General features: G+C 47.4%; 1 protein-coding gene across 1 annotated transcript in view; it reads left to right on the top strand.

Annotated features, from left to right (window-relative positions):
• PIGL (phosphatidylinositol glycan anchor biosynthesis class L) overlaps window positions 1–17,619 on the top strand; it is a 60,026-nt gene that overhangs the window by 36,929 nt on the left and 5,478 nt on the right. Inside the window, exons 3-4 of the mRNA XM_006779285.2 lie at window positions 9,644–9,734; window positions 14,996–15,063. Of these exons, the coding sequence (XP_006779348.1) occupies window positions 9,644–9,734; window positions 14,996–15,063 (159 nt within the window). The remainder of the gene's footprint in view (window positions 1–9,643; window positions 9,735–14,995; window positions 15,064–17,619) is intronic.

Here is a 17,619-nt window from a genome sequence, read left to right as displayed (position 1 = left end):
GTCGATGTGTCCCTCACATCAGTGTTTCTCTCTCTTTCTCTCGCCTCCCTTCTACTCTTTCTAAAAAATCTATGGGGAAAATATCTTCATGTGAGGATTAACAAAAGAAAAAAAAAGAGTGTGGGCAGAGGGAGGACTTTACCACCTCTTTTGAGGCTCCTGGGGGCAAGCAGAGCCCAGTGGCCTCTTTGATGTGAGTCTAACAGGTTCTTTCCTCTTTTTCAGTAGCCACATAGGACAGCAAATTGGCAATTTTTTTATCCTCACCTAAGGATATGTTTTCATTGATTTTTTATTTTTTTTAGAGAGAGGGAGGAAGGGAGAGAGAGAAACATCTATGTAAGAGAAACATCAATTGTTTGCCTCCCACAGGCGCCCCCAACCCAGGGGTCAAACTCACAACCTTTTGGTGTATGGGACAGTTCTCCAACCGAGCCACCAGGCTAGGGCCAAATTGGCAATTTTTACAAAAAGATTTTTCACACAAACTTTGCAAACTGCAGACTTTATTTGTTGCAGTAATATGAAATGGATCTTTCTGGGAAAGTGAGCGCAGGCAGTGTAACTGACTTCACGTAATACCTAACAGCCATGGTTTGCAAATCCCTTTCATGTCCTATTGATACACGGAGCTCGGGGTGCGGACTCTTCCTGTGGGTTCTTATCCTACAAAGTTTGAAGAATAAACTTCGTGGCTCAAGATTTTAAATAAAAATGTGTAAGTTTATTGGAAGCATATACAAACTCCCCCTGGGCAGGGATCCCCAAAGGGAACACCCTGGGTAGGGGTCCCAAAATGAGAAAAGCCTGCTTGCTCTCTCTAATGGGAAAAAAATCAATCTTCTGAGTTTCTTTGTCTCTGGGTTTATAAATGCTAGTTGTCTGAAGATGACCCTTTCTCATTGGACTCTTCCTTCATATATGTCCGGTGTTTTCCTAATTGGTCACTCTCTTACATAGTATCAGTTTCAAAGTTCAAAGCCCACCTGATGCCCCCCTTATCTTGCAACACCTCTATCCTCTGTGAATGTAGACCTCCCCCTGCCCCTTACCTTCTGACATTTCTCTCCTCTGTAAAGGTAAGATAAGCATTCTGGCTGCCCCAAGCCCTCACCTATGCATTCCTCTCCCATGGACCCCCTCCACTCCCCATGTTCCCTAACTGCCTGTCCTGTCTCTAAAATTCCTTTCACTAGAAGAAATTAAAACCCATTTTATGGTTAGGGTTGGAAGCTTTAAGCCTTATGTGGACAAGGGTCTCTTAGGACAGCGGTTCTCAGCCTGTGGGTCGCGACCCCTTTGGGGGTTGAACGACCCTTTCACAGGGGTCGCCTAAGACCATTGAAAAACACATATATAATTACATATTGTTTTTGTGATTAATCACTATGCTTTAATTATGTTCAATTTGTAACCATGAAAATACATCCTGCATATCAGATATTTACATTAGGATTCATAACAGTAGCAAAATTACAGTTATGAAGTAGCCACGAAAATAATTTTATGGTTGGGGGTCACCACAACATGAGGAACTGTATTAAAGGGTCGCGGCATTAGGAAGGTTGAGGACCACTGTCTTAGGACATTTGGTCTTTGGGCTGCTAACTGCATTGCTTTTTATGTGTGCTCCTCTTTTTTCAGTCCTCTAACTTTTCTGTCTTTCCTTTCTCCTTTGCTTATTTCTCCCGTTTCTTTTCCCTACTGTTTATCTTAGGCTAGTCACGGGTGATCCTGAGACACCCCAGACGCTGCCTGGCTCTGCTTTAGAAAGCACGTCTTCAACTCCCTTCAGCTTAGATCTTCTCGGGGTTTCTACTGGCTTCAGCAGCCTCCCTCCTCAGAGCAGGAGGCCCCGGTGGCCTTGTGGGCAGCGCCTTAGCAGTCTGAGGCCCTGTGGGACTGCAGAGGCCCCAGGTAACCTTTCGCGCTCTCATCTGGCCTGTGTTCAATGAACTCAAGTGACCTTTGCCAGCCTTGGACGACAAAGGAAGTAATCAAGTTTGGAAATGTGCCTGGGGTGGGTGGGGGAGGGGCCGCTGAGCCTTCCAGCTGGGCCGCACCAGCCACAAGACCAAATAAGGGTGTGCAAGCCGCCCGTCTGTACGAAAGTTCAGAGTGCAGTGTGCAAAAGTGGGACTCGGTTTTCAGAGAGATAAGCTGTTACCCAACCCCGGTGGAGCGGCAGCGGCAGTGCCTGTGCAGCCACCCTTTCCGCAGGGCTGCGGCTGGGAGGGGAGGCCTGGCCCGGGGGCTTTCCCCTGGGAGAGTGGGGAAGGGGCTTTCCTTGCAGGGCCTTGTGACTTGTGACTGAAGGAACTGACAACCCACAGGTTTTACCCAGCGTTTCCATGGCTGCTGACGGGGCTCCAGAGCGCAGCCAGGGTGAGTCATTAGCGTGTAGAGAAGGTCAGCGTGTGAGGACTCAGCCAGCAGGAAAGCAAACGTTGTGTTTATGAGCCCACACAGGCCAGCGGTCTGACTTGTTTACTGAACATAAAGGTCTAGGGCAGGGCTAAGTTTGGGGCACTTCCCAGCAGTGTTAACACTATGTTTGCTAAATACACCCCAGCCAGGGTGGGGCCTGTGAGGATTGTAGTTATTGGACCCAAAGATTGGCAGAAGTTGGCTTCCTCTGTTGTGTTTGATACTTGCAAACACCCACCTCCTTCTCGGAGGCCTTCCTTCCGGACACAGTGCCACAGTCTCCCTGAGGTGCTTCCTGTGGCGCCCACTGACTGAGGGCAGCACCGTGAGCAAGAGGTGCTGCTACCCCAGCCTGGCTCTCTCCCTCCTACCCAGCCCTCTCCTTCCCTCTGCAAATCCTTCGCATCCTGCAGCCAAGCCCCCATGCAAAGCTCGCTCTAGCTTCTTGAGGGAAGGGAACAGGGTTTGTGTTCATGTTTGTATCCCTAAACCTTAACCCCAGGCTTGTGTGCCTAGTCCCGAGGGGCTCCAGGGCCGTGCTTCATCCTCTCAGAACCCTGTTTGGGCGGGTGGGGGGGACCTTCGGATCCCTCCTCCCAGCCTGGGCTGTATGCTGGGGTCTGGCTGGTGCCACCTGACAGCTGCTCACCGAAGGCCCTGTTCTGCACCCCCTCCTTTCTGCTCTAGGTTTTCTCTGTCATTGCTCAGAGACTCAGGTGCCCAAGCCTGCTCACCCCTCAAGTGTTGAAGAGTTAACACCTGTGAAGATAAATAGCTCTTTCTCCTCTGGACAGCTGAGCAGTTGAGATGCTTTCATACAACTTCAAACAGTCCCATGAGATCACGCAGCCAATGCCCATGCAGGGATCAAGTTGATAAAACGTCCTGTGTGGATTCTCCCTCCCTCTGTCACTCCTGCTTCCAGGGGTCACACACCCCAATAAAATACACATGCACCATAGGCTCTGCTTTCTGGGAAACCCAGATGAGGATATCTGCAGAATCTGACACATCCAGAGCCCTTTCTCTAGAAGTTCTCTCGCAAACTTACTTTGCTTTCAAAATTCAATTCCTCTAAATACATGTCTACTTTCAAATGTCTCATTCTTTTAGACTGGGAAGTCAAAACCGAAATTAAACTTGAGTAACTTGTGGATTTTCTTATTTTGTGTTGCATTAAATTCCTTACCTTAGGTGTATCTATACTTCCTTTATTTTTGCTTTGAAAATGCCCCCAAACTCTGTGATCTTGAGCATTTCTCATAAGCCACAACACAGGAGGTTAGAGAAATCGCTCCCTGGTGGCAGAACAGCAGAACTTCGGACCTCCTCCCTTTAATGGCCATGACATTGGCATCTCTGCCTGAGCTGACTTTGACTTTTAGGCTTCTCTACTTATTTCCTTAGAGTAAATTTCTAGAAAGATAAGATCAAAGGCACAAATAATCACATATAACCAAACTGCTCTCTCACTGAAGCAATTTAAACTCCCACCAGCAGTCTAGAGCAGCTCCTTTCCCTGTGCCCTTCTCCACACAGATGTCCTGCTTTAATTTAGCATTTCTGTGATTCTTTCTGAAAATTGGAAGAATATATGTTGGCAGCTTACATTTCTTGTTTTATAAAATACCTGTTTCTTTAAATAATCTTTTTTTAGATATTTTTTTATTGATTACAAGGGGAAGGGAGGAGAGAGAGATAGAGACATCAATGATGAGAGAGACTCATTGATCAGTTGCCTCCAGCACACCCCACACTGGGGATCAAGCCCGCAACCCGGGCATGTGCCCTGACTGGGAATCGAACTGTAACCTCCTGGTTCATAGGTTGACACTCAACCACTGAGCCATGCCGGCCGGGCTCTTTAAACAATCTTTAACAGGCTTTTAGATATTTATCGTTATTGTTGAAAGTATTCCAGATGTCCCCTTTTCCCCCCATTTACCCCCCTCTACCCCACAATCCCCTCAGACCTTCATCACCCTACTGTCTGTGTTCATGCATTATGCATATAAATCCTTCGGTTAATTTCTCCCTACCCACACCTCAACCCCTGGCTTCCGTCTGAGATTCCTTAATCCGTTACATGCAATTTATTTTGTTCTTTATTATTATTTTTAATTTAAATTCTTTATTGTTTAAGGTATTACATGAGTCTCCTTTTTCTCCCATTGACCTCTCCCTGGCCGCTCCCACCCCCAGCACAGGCTTTCACCCCACTACTGTCTGTGTCCATTGGCTATGCTTATATGCATGCATACAAGTCTTATGGTTGATCTGTTACACTCCCCCCACCCCCTTCCCTCTGAGGTTTGAGAGGTCTGACAGTCTGTTCGATGCTTCTATGTATGTCTCTGGATCTATTTTTGTTCATTAGTTTATGTTGTTCATTATTTTCCACATATGAGTAAGATCATGTGACACTTGTCTTTCTCTGACTGGCTTATTTCTTTAATAGACTTTTTTATGGTTTTTAATTTCTTTTTAATTTACTGATTTGAGAGAGAGAGAGAGAGAGAGAGAGAGAGAGAGAGAGAGATTTGTTATTCCACTTATTTGTGCATTCATTGGTTGATTCTTGTATATGCTCTGACCAGGGATCGAACCCACAATCTTGGCACATCAAGACAATGCTCCAACCAACTGAGCTACCCAGCCAGGGCCACCCTTTTAATGTTTTAATCAGTCCTCACACTTCCTTTGTGAAGGACCTTGGAAGTTCTGCCTTTATTCCCAGTTTTCTATTACTGCCTTCTTTTCAGAACACATCACCCGGTTGATTTGAGATATAGAGTGAGGACCTAATAAAAAGAACTCAGGTCTCTAACTTGGAAAGTCTGGGTACAAGGTCACTCGCCAGATATTGCAGAGATCTGGTCTTATTTCTGAGCTGAGAGCGCTCCACAGGCTGGAATCTCCCGAAAGAGGGGGAGCACATGGAGTAAGGGCCATACCACCCAGCTGCTGCAGTTCCCTGGCTTTCCTGGTCCTCAGAGCCCCTGAGTGGTCATCTCTGTTTTACTTGCCAAACCTGGGTTTCAGCCCATTATATCCCTCTGCCTCAGCTTTCCATCTCAGCAAACCTACCGGGCACATCAGCACCTGAGAGATTGCCATACTCTTTCATCAACATTGCAATAAGAACCAGGAAGAACGTTGCTAACAAGTAAAGAAAGTTTCTAGGCTGGGTAACTTTATTACCATTCCCTGTAGCGCTGTAGGCCTACACAAACCTGGGAAGGTAACTAACTGCTGAATACCTGACTATTGTTGAAGCCAGTCTGCTGCAGGGTTCACATTTCAGGTCAAATAGGGAGGGTGATTCCTGGCTTTAAATCTAAAGCTTGACTGCTCTGAGGCTTGATTACTGCTTTCATACTGGCTTTGGTTTACATACATGTGGTTCCCAGGAGAAAGCTTGGCCTATAAAAACACTCCCTTAATGCTGCACTTCTTGCAGTTAACACACTTTCCATCTACTCTCCATAACAGGATTCTTGAGAGATCTACACATGTCCACTTCACCTTTGACTCAGAAAGTACATTTTTATCATGTTATCCCAAAAACATAGTGAGAGATGCATACAAAGAGTTATGTATAAGGATGCTCATTACAACCTTATACTTTACTAAAAATTGGAAACTGCCTAAATAATCAATAAAATGGAGACTTTAAAAATTTACGTCATATGTAAATCAGAATTTGGTAATGTGGCAAGTGACAGAAAACCCCAGTAACTGCAACAGGAAAAGGTGAGGGTTGCATTCTTTTTTGTCACTGTTGTGTCTGGCCTTCCGTCCCTAATATGACTTCATGGACCAAGATGGCTACGTCAACACTAGTCCTCAGGCACAAACCCCAGCCAGCACGAGGGACAGCACTGAGAGCGATGGGTCAGAGGTCGCTCACCAGCTGTCTCTTGCAACACTTCTGTTTACATTCTGCCAGCATGTTTTTCTAAGGCGTAATTGTTAATCCATCAGAAAAGAAAGCAACTTTGCAGAAGTTTTCATTTGAACCCAAGCCTTGAGTTGATTAGGGTTGAACTTGAGGCCAAGGACAAGTCAGGCAGTTGATCTAGAAGGAGTTACTTTTTTTTTTTCTTAAATGAGGACACTTCCAAGAAAGCTCCTTTCTTTCTTGTTTTAAATATATTTTATTGATTTTTTTACAGAGAGTAAGGGGGAGGGATAGAGAGTTAGAAACAGCGATGAGAGAGAAACATCAATCAGCTGCCTCCTGCACACCTCCTACTGGGGATGTGCCCTCAAGCAAGGTACATGCCCTTGACCGGAATCGAACCTGGGACCTTTCAGTCCGCAGGCTGACACTCTATCCACTGAGCCAAACTGGTTAGGGCTGGAATTACTTTTTTTACATTTATCTGTTTGAAGTTTCCCAGTGTCAAATTTTATGTTTTCCTGCCTTGAGGGAAGGTGATCCATGAGATACCTTGCTGCCCTCTGCACCTTATACAGTTTTTTGCCCATTATTTGTTTTATCAAGTTGCTAACTTCCAAAGCTCTTACTTGTATGTTTCAACCCTCGGTCTGGTGGGTATAGCAGCCTTTGGCTCCATCAAATATATGCAAAACACTAGTAAAATGTAGAAGTTCAAAACATTACTAAAAATCACTAAATTTTGCATTTTATTTACTTTTAAACATGTTTTATTTTAATACATTTTTATTGATTTCAGAGAGGAAGGTAGAGGGAGAGATAGAAACATCAATGATGAGAGAGAATCATTGATTGGCTGCCTCCTGCACGCCCCACACTGGGGATCAAGCCCACAATCCTGGGTATGTACCCTGACCAGGAATCAAACCTGTGGACCTTGTTTCATAGGTCGATGCTCAACCACTGAGCCATGCCGGCCGGGCTAAATTGTGCATTTTAAATGGGTGGATTTTATAGTATGTAAATTATACCAATAAAGTAGTTTTTAAATATACAGAAAAAAATAAAATATAGGGTGAGTAGATTAGACCAGTGATCTCCAAATATAGGGTAGAGCCAAAGTAGATTTAGAGCTATGAGTACACAAAACACAGTTTAGTCTTGTATTATTATTCATGAATTACTACTGCATTGTTGTCCATAGAACAACAGTAAAGCTCCTTTTGCCCCACTCTGTATTTTTTATCATAATCCCCTGACAAAAAGAAATGAAATTTGAGTATGCATTTCCATATTTGTGGGCTTATTTGTTTAAATTGTGTACACATTAAACTCTGTTATATGATATAAAAGAGCTAAAAAAAATAGAAATTTAAACAGAAAAATATAGATATAGAAATTCTAGTGATTTCTTGCTTTCCCTCCACGGATCGTCTTGCACATCTCCTGGACCACTGACCCAGGCAGTCGACACAGAGCTCTGCAAGGGACTCCAGAGCAGGAAAGAAAGGGGGGTTCTTTTTTTTTTAAGAAGCTGACATTGGGCTAATGCCTCAGTGATAGCCACTACTTTGACATTTACATACACCTCGACAGTCTTTAAATGCTTCCTCTCACGCATCATCTTATTTGCTCTATAAATAGAAATTAAGTGGATCAAAATAGGAGACAGATTGGGAAGAATTTTGAGTGCCTTACCAGAGGAGTCTGGACTTGACTGTAAGAGCAGTGCGGCCATATCGATGTGTCCGATTACAGAGGGGACACGTACAGTCCAAGAGCCCCTCTGATGAGCTTTCCTCTCCCCGGTGAGAGGGCAGAGGCGCTGAGGGAGCGGCCTGGAGTTGCACCTGTCCTATGGCCCTGCTCTGAGTGACGTGCCCTGGATCAGCAGGCCCGAGTCTCCAGATAATGCAGGCCGCGGTGGCTCGCCCACTTGGGGACTCATCTTTCAGAACCAGGGACTGGTAGGCTTAGCCTCCACTGCCCACCCTTTTCCTTAGCCTGCTGCTCCATCCACATGACTACTATTGGTTTCCAGAATGATGCCATACATTTCGTGGGCCTCCCCACCAGGAGTGTGCATGCAGCTGTTTTCACACTAAGGTATTTTCCCCTGATTCCTGTCTCTTTTTTCCTCCAGCAGCCAGAGCTCAGCAGCTCATGTTCTACATACCGTAGTTACCTCTATTTCCAGGGAGTAGGGCTAGGCTTGTACTGTCTCTGTTATCTCCCTGTCTGTCCCTGCCAGTTGAGCTGTCTGTCCTGTTTACTACAGGCGCAGTGTGAGAGCCACATGGATGCTGCTTTGAAAGGCCTAAAGCTTCCTGTCCTCCACAGAAGGCACGGAGGGCTTTGGTAGAGGTAGCAGTGAAGCGGTAGAAATAACTATACTATATATATATTTTTTAATATAAATAGCCATATTATTTAGTGCTGAGGCTCATGCCACTTCCATGCTGAAAAACCTTCAGGGACTCTCCCTTGACCAAAGTCCTAGGAGGGTCAGTGAGTGGCTTTTGTCCACAGAGAGGTTAGAGCAGCCTGCCAGGCGGGGACAATGAGAGCCTGGTCCCCCGGGTCACGCCGTGGGTGTTGCCACAGGGCCTGAGCCAGAGAGATGGATATCTCTTTATCATTTCTTCAAGAAGGGGTTCAAGTTGAGGCCTTGGCCTGTGTCAGGTGATGCCATAGATCCATGCACCAGAACGGGACAGGACACAGGTCCGTGGTGTGGACAATGCAGACACAGACCCGGTGCAGAGCCAGCTGCAGAGACCACTGGCCGAGGCAGGCCATGCAGTGCTCATTGCGGGTGGCATGTTGCTGGCGCCCTAGTGATAGAGCATCTTGGTTTCACATCAAAAAACCTGGTTCAGACCCCACTTTAACAACCTTTCAAGCAAGCTACTTAATGTCTCTTAAAAGGATGTCCGCGAGGTGGAATGAAGTGACACACCTTTGAACTCTTCCATTTAAAACACTATTACTGTTACTCTTATAACGACACATGTCACTCCATGCCAGGTTGGCTCTTACTGACCATCCGTCTCCGAGTGGTAGACAAAGCGTTGTCTCATCGATGCCTGTTTCTTCCCCTCAGCAACGAGCCCAAAGCTCCAGCGTGTGCTGTGGGGTTGTCCATCGATTTCTAGTTGTGTGCTGTTTCTAGCATTTACCTCTTTCAACAGAAATCTGGATGTTACGGCAGCCCCCCTACAATTCCTGTCACAAGATGGGCGCCTACCCGCAGAGCTTAGGGAGAGGTTTGCACCTGGTTAGAAATGGTGCTCAAGTTGTGCTTCTTCCTTCCAGGGATTTCCCAGATGACCCGGGTGTGCAGTGGGACACAGAGCATGTGGCCAGCGTCATCCTCCAGCACATAGAAGTGAATGACATCAACCTGGTACGGGACACCCTCCCAGTCACACCTTCCCTGTGGCCACCCTTCCCCTCCACCCCCCAGCCCATCTCCAGGGCGACTCCAAAAGAGGCGAACCCTCCACACTCTCTCTCAAACCTCCTGATGACAACACACCTTTTGGGAGACTAAGTAACCAAACTGCCAGCGCGTGGAGGCAGAGGCCTCTCCGTGGTGTCCTCTGTCCTGCCACTTAAAAGCTCAGGCCCCAAGGAGCCTGGCCTGCAACTCTCATTTGTACAAAACGTCCCCTTTCACCGAGCATTTTCACATTTAGAGTATTGTTTTAACTTCAGAGGTAAAGGTTATAATCTCATTTTACATCAAGGAAATAGAGTTTCCAGAGGCTGGCAGCTAGCCCAAGTTCAGCAAGTGGCAAAATTAGAATTTTCATCCTCAGTTTCAAAAAAACACAAGGATAAATCCACACCCACAGGGAGAACATTTGAGGAAATTCACACTCACCTGCAGGGCTGAGCATGCCTGGGAACCCCATCCGCTCTCCCAGGGTCGGCCGGAGCGAGCCTCGCCAGTGGTCAAGTTTAAGCCTGCTTACCGTCTACTTCTAAAACAATAAGAATAAGAGCCCTTCATGAGTTGACACCTAAAATCTGGCCATTTAAAGTCCCAGCCATTTAAACACTGAGTTTGATAAGGCCTCGTTGAAAGTCCTTCTGCAGAGAGCCACGCTAGGCTTTCGTCTTGATGAATTTGCTGAGGGAAGTGATTATTGGGCCGTTCGTAAGACAGATTTTCATTACTTTATTGGTCAGACCGTCTTTTTTCTGATGACAGAAGATGTCGTAGTCAGCTGTCTTTGTGAATGGCAACAGAGCACCTGCCTGACTCTCTTCTTATCCCATCAGGTGGAGTGGCAGGTGGGCCTGGGCCTGCCGGCTCATCTCTGTCGTGCTCGGTGCAGTGACTTTGTTTTCTTTCCTGGCTGGAAAGTGTAGACCAGCAGCTTGCAGGTCTATACCTCTCACCTGCTGACAGCACACCTGGGGGTCTAAGTGTGAACACCGGAGGGTTGTGGCCCTGGGCTTAGGAGTCCAACTCCCTGCTATCTATTATTGATTTTTACAGAGAGGAAGGGAGAGAGAAGGAGAGGGATTTAGAAACATTTATCAGCTGCCTCTTGCACACTCCCTACTGGGGATGTGCCCGCAACCAAGGTACATGCCCTTGACCGGAATCGAACCTGAGACCCTTCAGTCCGCAGACTGACGCTCTATCCACTGAGCCAAATCGGTTAGGGCTCTGCCATATTGACTGCCCAGCCCACACAGTTAGAACTTCTCACGGCTCCAGAGCTCAGATGTGTAGACAGAGCTGGTCTTCAAGACCAGCCTGAAGTTCAACAACGAGGTCTGGGAGGTGTGCCACAGTACCCCTTGGTATCCCAGGACCGGCCCCAAACTCTCTCCTCCCCTACTTCAGTGCGTAAGAACAGCTGGGCTGCAGCTTAGTGGGAGAAGTGGATGGGATCTATGAACTGTGGGTGCCACCCTGGCCGGTGGCTCGGTTGCTGGGAGTGTCATCCTGTGCACCAAAGGGTTGGGGCACATACCTAGCTTGCAGGTTAGATCCGTGGTCAGGGCAGTTAGGGGAGGCAACTGATCAATGCTTCTCTCTCACATCAATGTTTCTCTCTCTCTCTCCCTTCCTCTTTCTCTAAAATTAATAACAATGTACCCTTGGGTGGGGGTTAATAAAGAAGAAAAAGAACTGCAGGTGTCATGCACAAATCTGCAAAGGTCTGGGGAGCTGGCTTCATGGGACTCAGCCCTCCTCGCTGCGGAAGGAAGAGGGAAAGTGTGAGACGATGTGGACAGCTTGCCTTATGGTCACAAAATGGCCAATTTCTAGAGAAAGTCCTGTGCCTTTTTGAAGGGAATTCTTCAGTTGTTGGATGCAGCCCTTTGAATTTGTTCACTCAGTCATTTAGTAATCATATTTTTAAATCTATGTTTTTACTTAGTTTTTTGTCTACTTGTCATTTATTGGAAGGGGAGACCAGAAAGTGGTTGCAGAGAAAATACTTAAAGGGCAATAGCTGAAACTTTTCCAGAATGAAAAAGATCTTCACCTACCATTTCAAGCAGTCCAGTGAGTCCCGCAGGAGAGGGAAACCCACACGCAGGTCTGTCATAGTGGAACCGCGGCAACCAAAGAGAAAGAACACCTTACAGGTAGCAACGCGAAAAGCCAAGTCACCTACAAAGGAGGGGCTTTTTCTCTTGTTGATGTTTTCTCTGGTTATTGAAATCTAGAGAAACGTTTTTCTAAGCTGAGGATAAACTTGCCCGTGTGGGAGAAACCTAGACCTAGGCTTTGTGTGAGCCTTTGAAAATAACAAAGGTCCCCTACCCCCTCCCCCCTCCCAAAAATGTGAAATGAGGAAGAAACAAAGACCTTGGAGAATTTGAAAAGTGCCTGAGGCAAACTCCAGGGGCCCCAAATCCCCAGTGCCTGTGGTAACCTGGCCCAGCGGCCAGCTGTCTGCTGTCCCGACCGAGCGCTAGACACTCAAGCCTTGTTGCTGCGTGGTTCAGCACACTTCCACGTGGCTTCATTTATTTTTTTTAATATATTTTTATTGATTTCAGAGAGGAAGGGAGAAGGGGAGAGAGACAGAAACATCAATGATGAGACTCATCAATTGGCTGCCTCCTGCACACCCCCTATTGGGGATCAAGCCTGCAACCCAGGCATGTGTCCTTGACCGGAATCAAACCTGGGACCCTTCAGTCTGCAGGCCGACGCTCTAACCACTGAGCAAGACAGCTAGGGCCCATGTGGCTTTGTTTTATCTTCACCTCAACCCAAGGAGGAAAGGAGGGCAGGTGTTATTTTCCTGATCTCTCAGATGACGAAACAAGACATTGGAAGTTGGAAGAACTCCCAGTGGTAAAGTTCTGTGACTTGCCCGACAGGCTAGGGCAGTGGTTGGCAAACTCATTAGTCAACAGAGCCAAATATCAACAGTACAACGATTGAAATTTCTTTTGAGAGCCAAATTTTTTAAACTTAAACTATATAGGCAGGTACATTGTTATTAACTTAATTAGGGTACTCCTAAGGCTTAGGAAGAGCCACACTCAAGGGGCCAAAGAGCCGCATGTGGCTCGCGAGCCACAGTTTGCCGACCACGGGGCTGGGGTAACTAGTGTCCTGAGTGGAGCAGCTGCAGCCCCTGCACCCACCGTGTTACATGAAGAATGGGATCAGCCCTAGCCAGTTTAGCTCAGTGGATAGAGTGTCAGGCCTGCAGACTGAAGGGTCCCGGGTTTGATTCCAGCCAAGGGCACATGCCCGGGTTGCAGGCTTGATCCCCAATAGGGGGCATGCAGGAGGCAGCCGATCAATGATTCTCTCTCATCATTGATGTTTCTATCCTCTATCCTTCTCCCTTCCTCTCTGAAATCAATAAGGAAATATACTTTAAAAAAATAAAAGGAATGGGATCAGCACTTGAGTTAGATGGTTAACTGTTTTTTTAAGAGACTGTATTTAAATTTTTTTCATCTACAGTTGACATACAATATTATCTTAGTTACAGGTGTACAACATAATAGGCTGCTGTTTTCCATCCACAGCAAAACGGAGCAGAAAGTCCATACATAACCCCTGTCCTCTGCAGTTGGTTGCAATAGTGAACCTGCACTGACACGTCATCATCACCCAACGTCTATAGTGTACGCGAGGGCTCACTTGGGTGTCGTATATGCCATGGATTTTGAAATATGCGTAATGACATATATCCACTATTATATGATTAGCTTCTTATGAATCTTTAACTCCGATTTTTTTTTAACTTTTGATTATAGAGAATTTCAAGCATACAAAAGTAGAGGAAATAGTTTAGTGAACCTCTATGTTCCTATTACTCAGCCCACCTCCCCCACCTCCTACATTATTTTCAAACAAATCCTTTTCATCATATTTCCTATTTAAGTCTTTTAGTATGTAATTCTAAAAGACATTGAATATTTCATTAACATTAATATCATTATCACACCTAAAATTAATTCATATCAATGTTTTGCATTTCCAATCGTCTCATGCCATAAATGTATTTTTATTCGTTTTCCTTTTTATAGCTTGTTTGAATCAGGATCAGTGGATGAGACTACATTTTCTTTCCACCCTCCAGCCTATGCTCAGTAAAAGTTAGCTGCTCACAGTTTCCTGTACATGAAGTAAACACGTTTTTTATGGCGTAGTATCGAAAGACCAGTCATGCCCGGCCAGTGTGGCTTGGTGGTTGCACGCCGACCTATGAACCAGGAGGTCACAGTTTGATTCCCAGTCAGGGCACATACATGGGTTTCAGAGTCAATCCCCAGTGGGGGCTGTGCAAGAGGCAGCTAATCAATGATTCTCTCTCATCATTGATGTTTCTATCTCTCTCTCCCTCTCCCTTCCTCTCAAAATCAACATATATATATATGAAAAGAAAGACTGGTCATGAATTCCTTCCTAGCCTCTTCCAATTCCAGTTTCAGGACCCTCGTCTATGCTATGTGGTCAGCTTCCTCCTCTGGGGACAGCTTGCTTCTTTCCATCACCCCTAACCAACTAGTACTATTCCTTTTTCTGGGTCCTTGATTTCTCTAAAATATTTATTTTATCCAAGTTATCCTTTTATTATTATTATTATATTATCATTATTATTATTTAAATTGTCCTTTGGGCTTTTTAAAATCCATCTATGTAGAACTGAAATGTTGGAATCTAAGTTTTTAGTTAATAAAGAGATCTATATTTGTGGAAATGGAAGCAGATGCCGTCTATGAATAAACGTATTTCTGCTGTGAACTTAACCCCAGGCCATGGTGGAAATTGTCCCCTAAAGCTTTTGTGCCCTCAGTAAGGCACGAGGAAAAGAGACCCATAGTGCGGGCAGCATCATGAACAAAGTCCACACGGCAGCCAGCCAGGAAAACTAAATGTTCTAATAACTGGCGAGGCAGATAAAGGCAAAGCTACTCTGAGCTTAGTAGCACATCATGGCTGAATTCCACTCTGCTCCACCGCCAGGAACAAGAACAAACGGCAAAACCTGTGGAAAGGCTCCATACAGTCGGCCACACCCATAGTTACACACCATTGATCTGAGCCAGAGTCCGTTCAGATATGCTCAGAGCGTGAAGAGTTCACGGCCCTGCTCTCTTCTGTCCTTCCCAAGGGAGGCACAGCTGGCTGGAGTCAGGGCCGGAGTGCAACCCTCTCTTTCTCTGCAGGTGGTGACTTTCGATGCCGGGGGAGTGAGTGGTCACCGCAATCATGTTGCTCTGTATGCGGCTATGAGGTACGATGCTCTGGGTCATGGGGGAAGACGTTTGTCATTTGCTCAGAGGGACGGTTTCTGAAGCACCATGAGCCCATGAAACTGCACGTTAGCAGCGACGGTGGTGGCAGTGGTGGTGATGGTGCTCATACTCTCCCGCATTCTCCCAGTGAGACGTCTCCCAAACAGCTGCGTGCGTGCGTGTGTGCGTGCGTGCGTGTGTGTGTGTGTGTGTGTGTGTGTTTTACACCATGGACACAGCAAAGAGGTAACTGATTTAATTTCTCTCTTTGCTTTGACCACTGAAACCTTTAGGGACAAATTTGCAACTCTTAGTAGCACATGTACGAGACTTTAAGGATTGAGTTGTGTGAACCAGTGTGCCTCCTGGCTTCATCTTTTTTTCCTCCCTATTCTCATTCATTTTTGTTGTCATCTGTTTTATATATATGTATATTCCTCACCCAAGGATATGTTTTTATTGATGAGAGAGAGAAACATAGATTGGTTGTCTCCTGTATGTGCCCCAACTGGAGATCGAACCCACAACCTAGGTATATGCCCTGACCTGGAATTGAACCTGCAACCTTTTGGTGCATGGGACAACACTTTAACCAACTGAGCCACCCAGCCAGGCTGTTGTATATTTTATACACTATTTCATATCTTTCTTTGCAGGAGGGGGATGTATATACATAACATGAAATCTCATTTGTACTTCACAATCACCCTATTTGACTGATGTGGATTTTACCAGTAACAAATAAAACCTGAACCTCCAAGATATTAGGGACTCACTCAGGGTCATACGAACATATGTCCTGTTTCCCGTCCTCAGGAGAAGGGCTTCCCATGGGTGCCTTGGCTGCAGCTTGGTAGACCTGGCCCAACTGCCAAGGAAGGAAAGGGGCACCTTGAAGTGAAGGGCGTATCTTCTCACCTTCTCGGCAGGCCCAGCCTTCTCAGCCGGGAGCAGAGAAATGTGTGACGGTGGAATGACATTACCTATCCAGTCGGGCCTGCTCGTTTCGCCCAGGCAGGGAGGCGGTTTGCCCGGCACTGCCAGGCTGGGGTGGCAGAGGCAGCCCCAGACCCCAGTAACCCGGGGGCTCCATTTAATGCCTCATCGTCTGCTGCCTCTGCAGACCCATCCAGTATCAGAGCCTTCCAGCTTCGTCCCTAACGTGTGTGTCGCCCCCTGGAAGAGGCTATAAATCATCACCCACAGTCTTCCCACACCGTCTGTTCCCTGACGCGGGCGGCAAGCTGCTCCCGCCGAGGAGGACTGCTCACCCCCTATCCCGGCCGGAGGTGCCGCTGTACACAGACCTGGACCTGCCTTGGGCCCCTCCGGTTCAGGGACGATGCATCTCCCGGTTACAGCCAGAGATGCAATTTTTCATGAGACACGTGGGAAGACGAGGACGCCCAGGAGGGGTCTTTCCAACCAACCCTGTGGTTACTCTGAGGCCGTGGCTCCCAAGACTAGAGTGGCCGGTCAGCCCCATGGAGCGCTGAAGGGGTGGCTCCCCTCGTTCCGGTGTACTGAGCCTTGGCACTTCTACCCAGCTGCCCCAGGGAAGCGGCCGGATCGGGGCTGCTGCAAGCACCACGACTGTTGCAGGGCACTGCAGGCTAATTTGGGGGGGTCCCCTCCCTGTCCCCCCACGCCCTGTCCCCACCACTGAACTGGGGAAAGCGGGGAAGGCTTCCATCTGGCACAGAACCCCGGGGACAGCTTCATGCAGACAGAACCGTGGGGACACTTCCTTTGGAAAGGAGCCTGGGTGCAGCTTTACGTGCGAGTAAGGGTCCCTGTGTCCAGAGAAACAGTGTGTTGATGCGTCTAAGTCCATGCTCCTCGGAAAGTGATCTCACAGCGGCCCCTCCCCACACAGGGACACGCCTGGGAAGTTCACAGTGGTCAGTTCCCCATCTCACGCCCCCAAAGTCTCCCTGTCCCAGTGTCTTACAGTGTTTCCCAGAAAGCTCCGGAGTTCTTCCTCCCGCTTGTCTGAACTCCCCATCTCCCATATGCGCTGCCAGGCGCGGTTTGGATGACGGTTTCTCAGGTGGCTCCCTGGCTGCTGGCGCCACAGCTGTTTGAGGCCGGCTGTGTCCTGAGAGCACAGGCCTGCTTCTTACTCTTATCCTTTCCCTCCTCGTCCCCAAGCTCCCTCTCCTGCTGGCCTGTTCCTTCTCTCAGCCTCAGGCAGTTGTCCTTCCGTGTTTGAGACCAGAGTGGCTGGCAGCTCTGCCCAACAGCACAGTCATGCGGAGGGGAAGGCGGGTTATTTCCCGCAGTCCTCAGGCGCTGCTGCTCCCTGGACCTGGTGTCTTCTTGCGCACAGGCTTCCCGCCCTGCTGAGCAGAGGACCAGTCCCTCGACCTCCGTCCTTCCTCCCCTCTGCCTGCCTCCTACTCCCACCGACCCACCAAAATCGTCCCACAAGCCCCCTAGGGCTATCTCAGTCCTCATTGGTCTTGACCTTTTTGTGCTGTCTGACCCTGCCTCTCACTGCTGTGGTGCTCTCTCCTCTGCCCCTCTGGCTACTCCTCGGCCTCTGCCTGGCTTCC

This window comes from Myotis davidii, unplaced genomic scaffold, assembly GCF_000327345.1.
Source record: "Myotis davidii unplaced genomic scaffold, ASM32734v1 scaffold129, whole genome shotgun sequence".
Classification (NCBI taxonomy): Eukaryota; Metazoa; Chordata; class Mammalia; order Chiroptera; family Vespertilionidae; genus Myotis; species Myotis davidii.
Note: the sequence above shows the minus strand (reverse complement) of the source record. Positions and strands in the feature narration are given on the sequence as shown.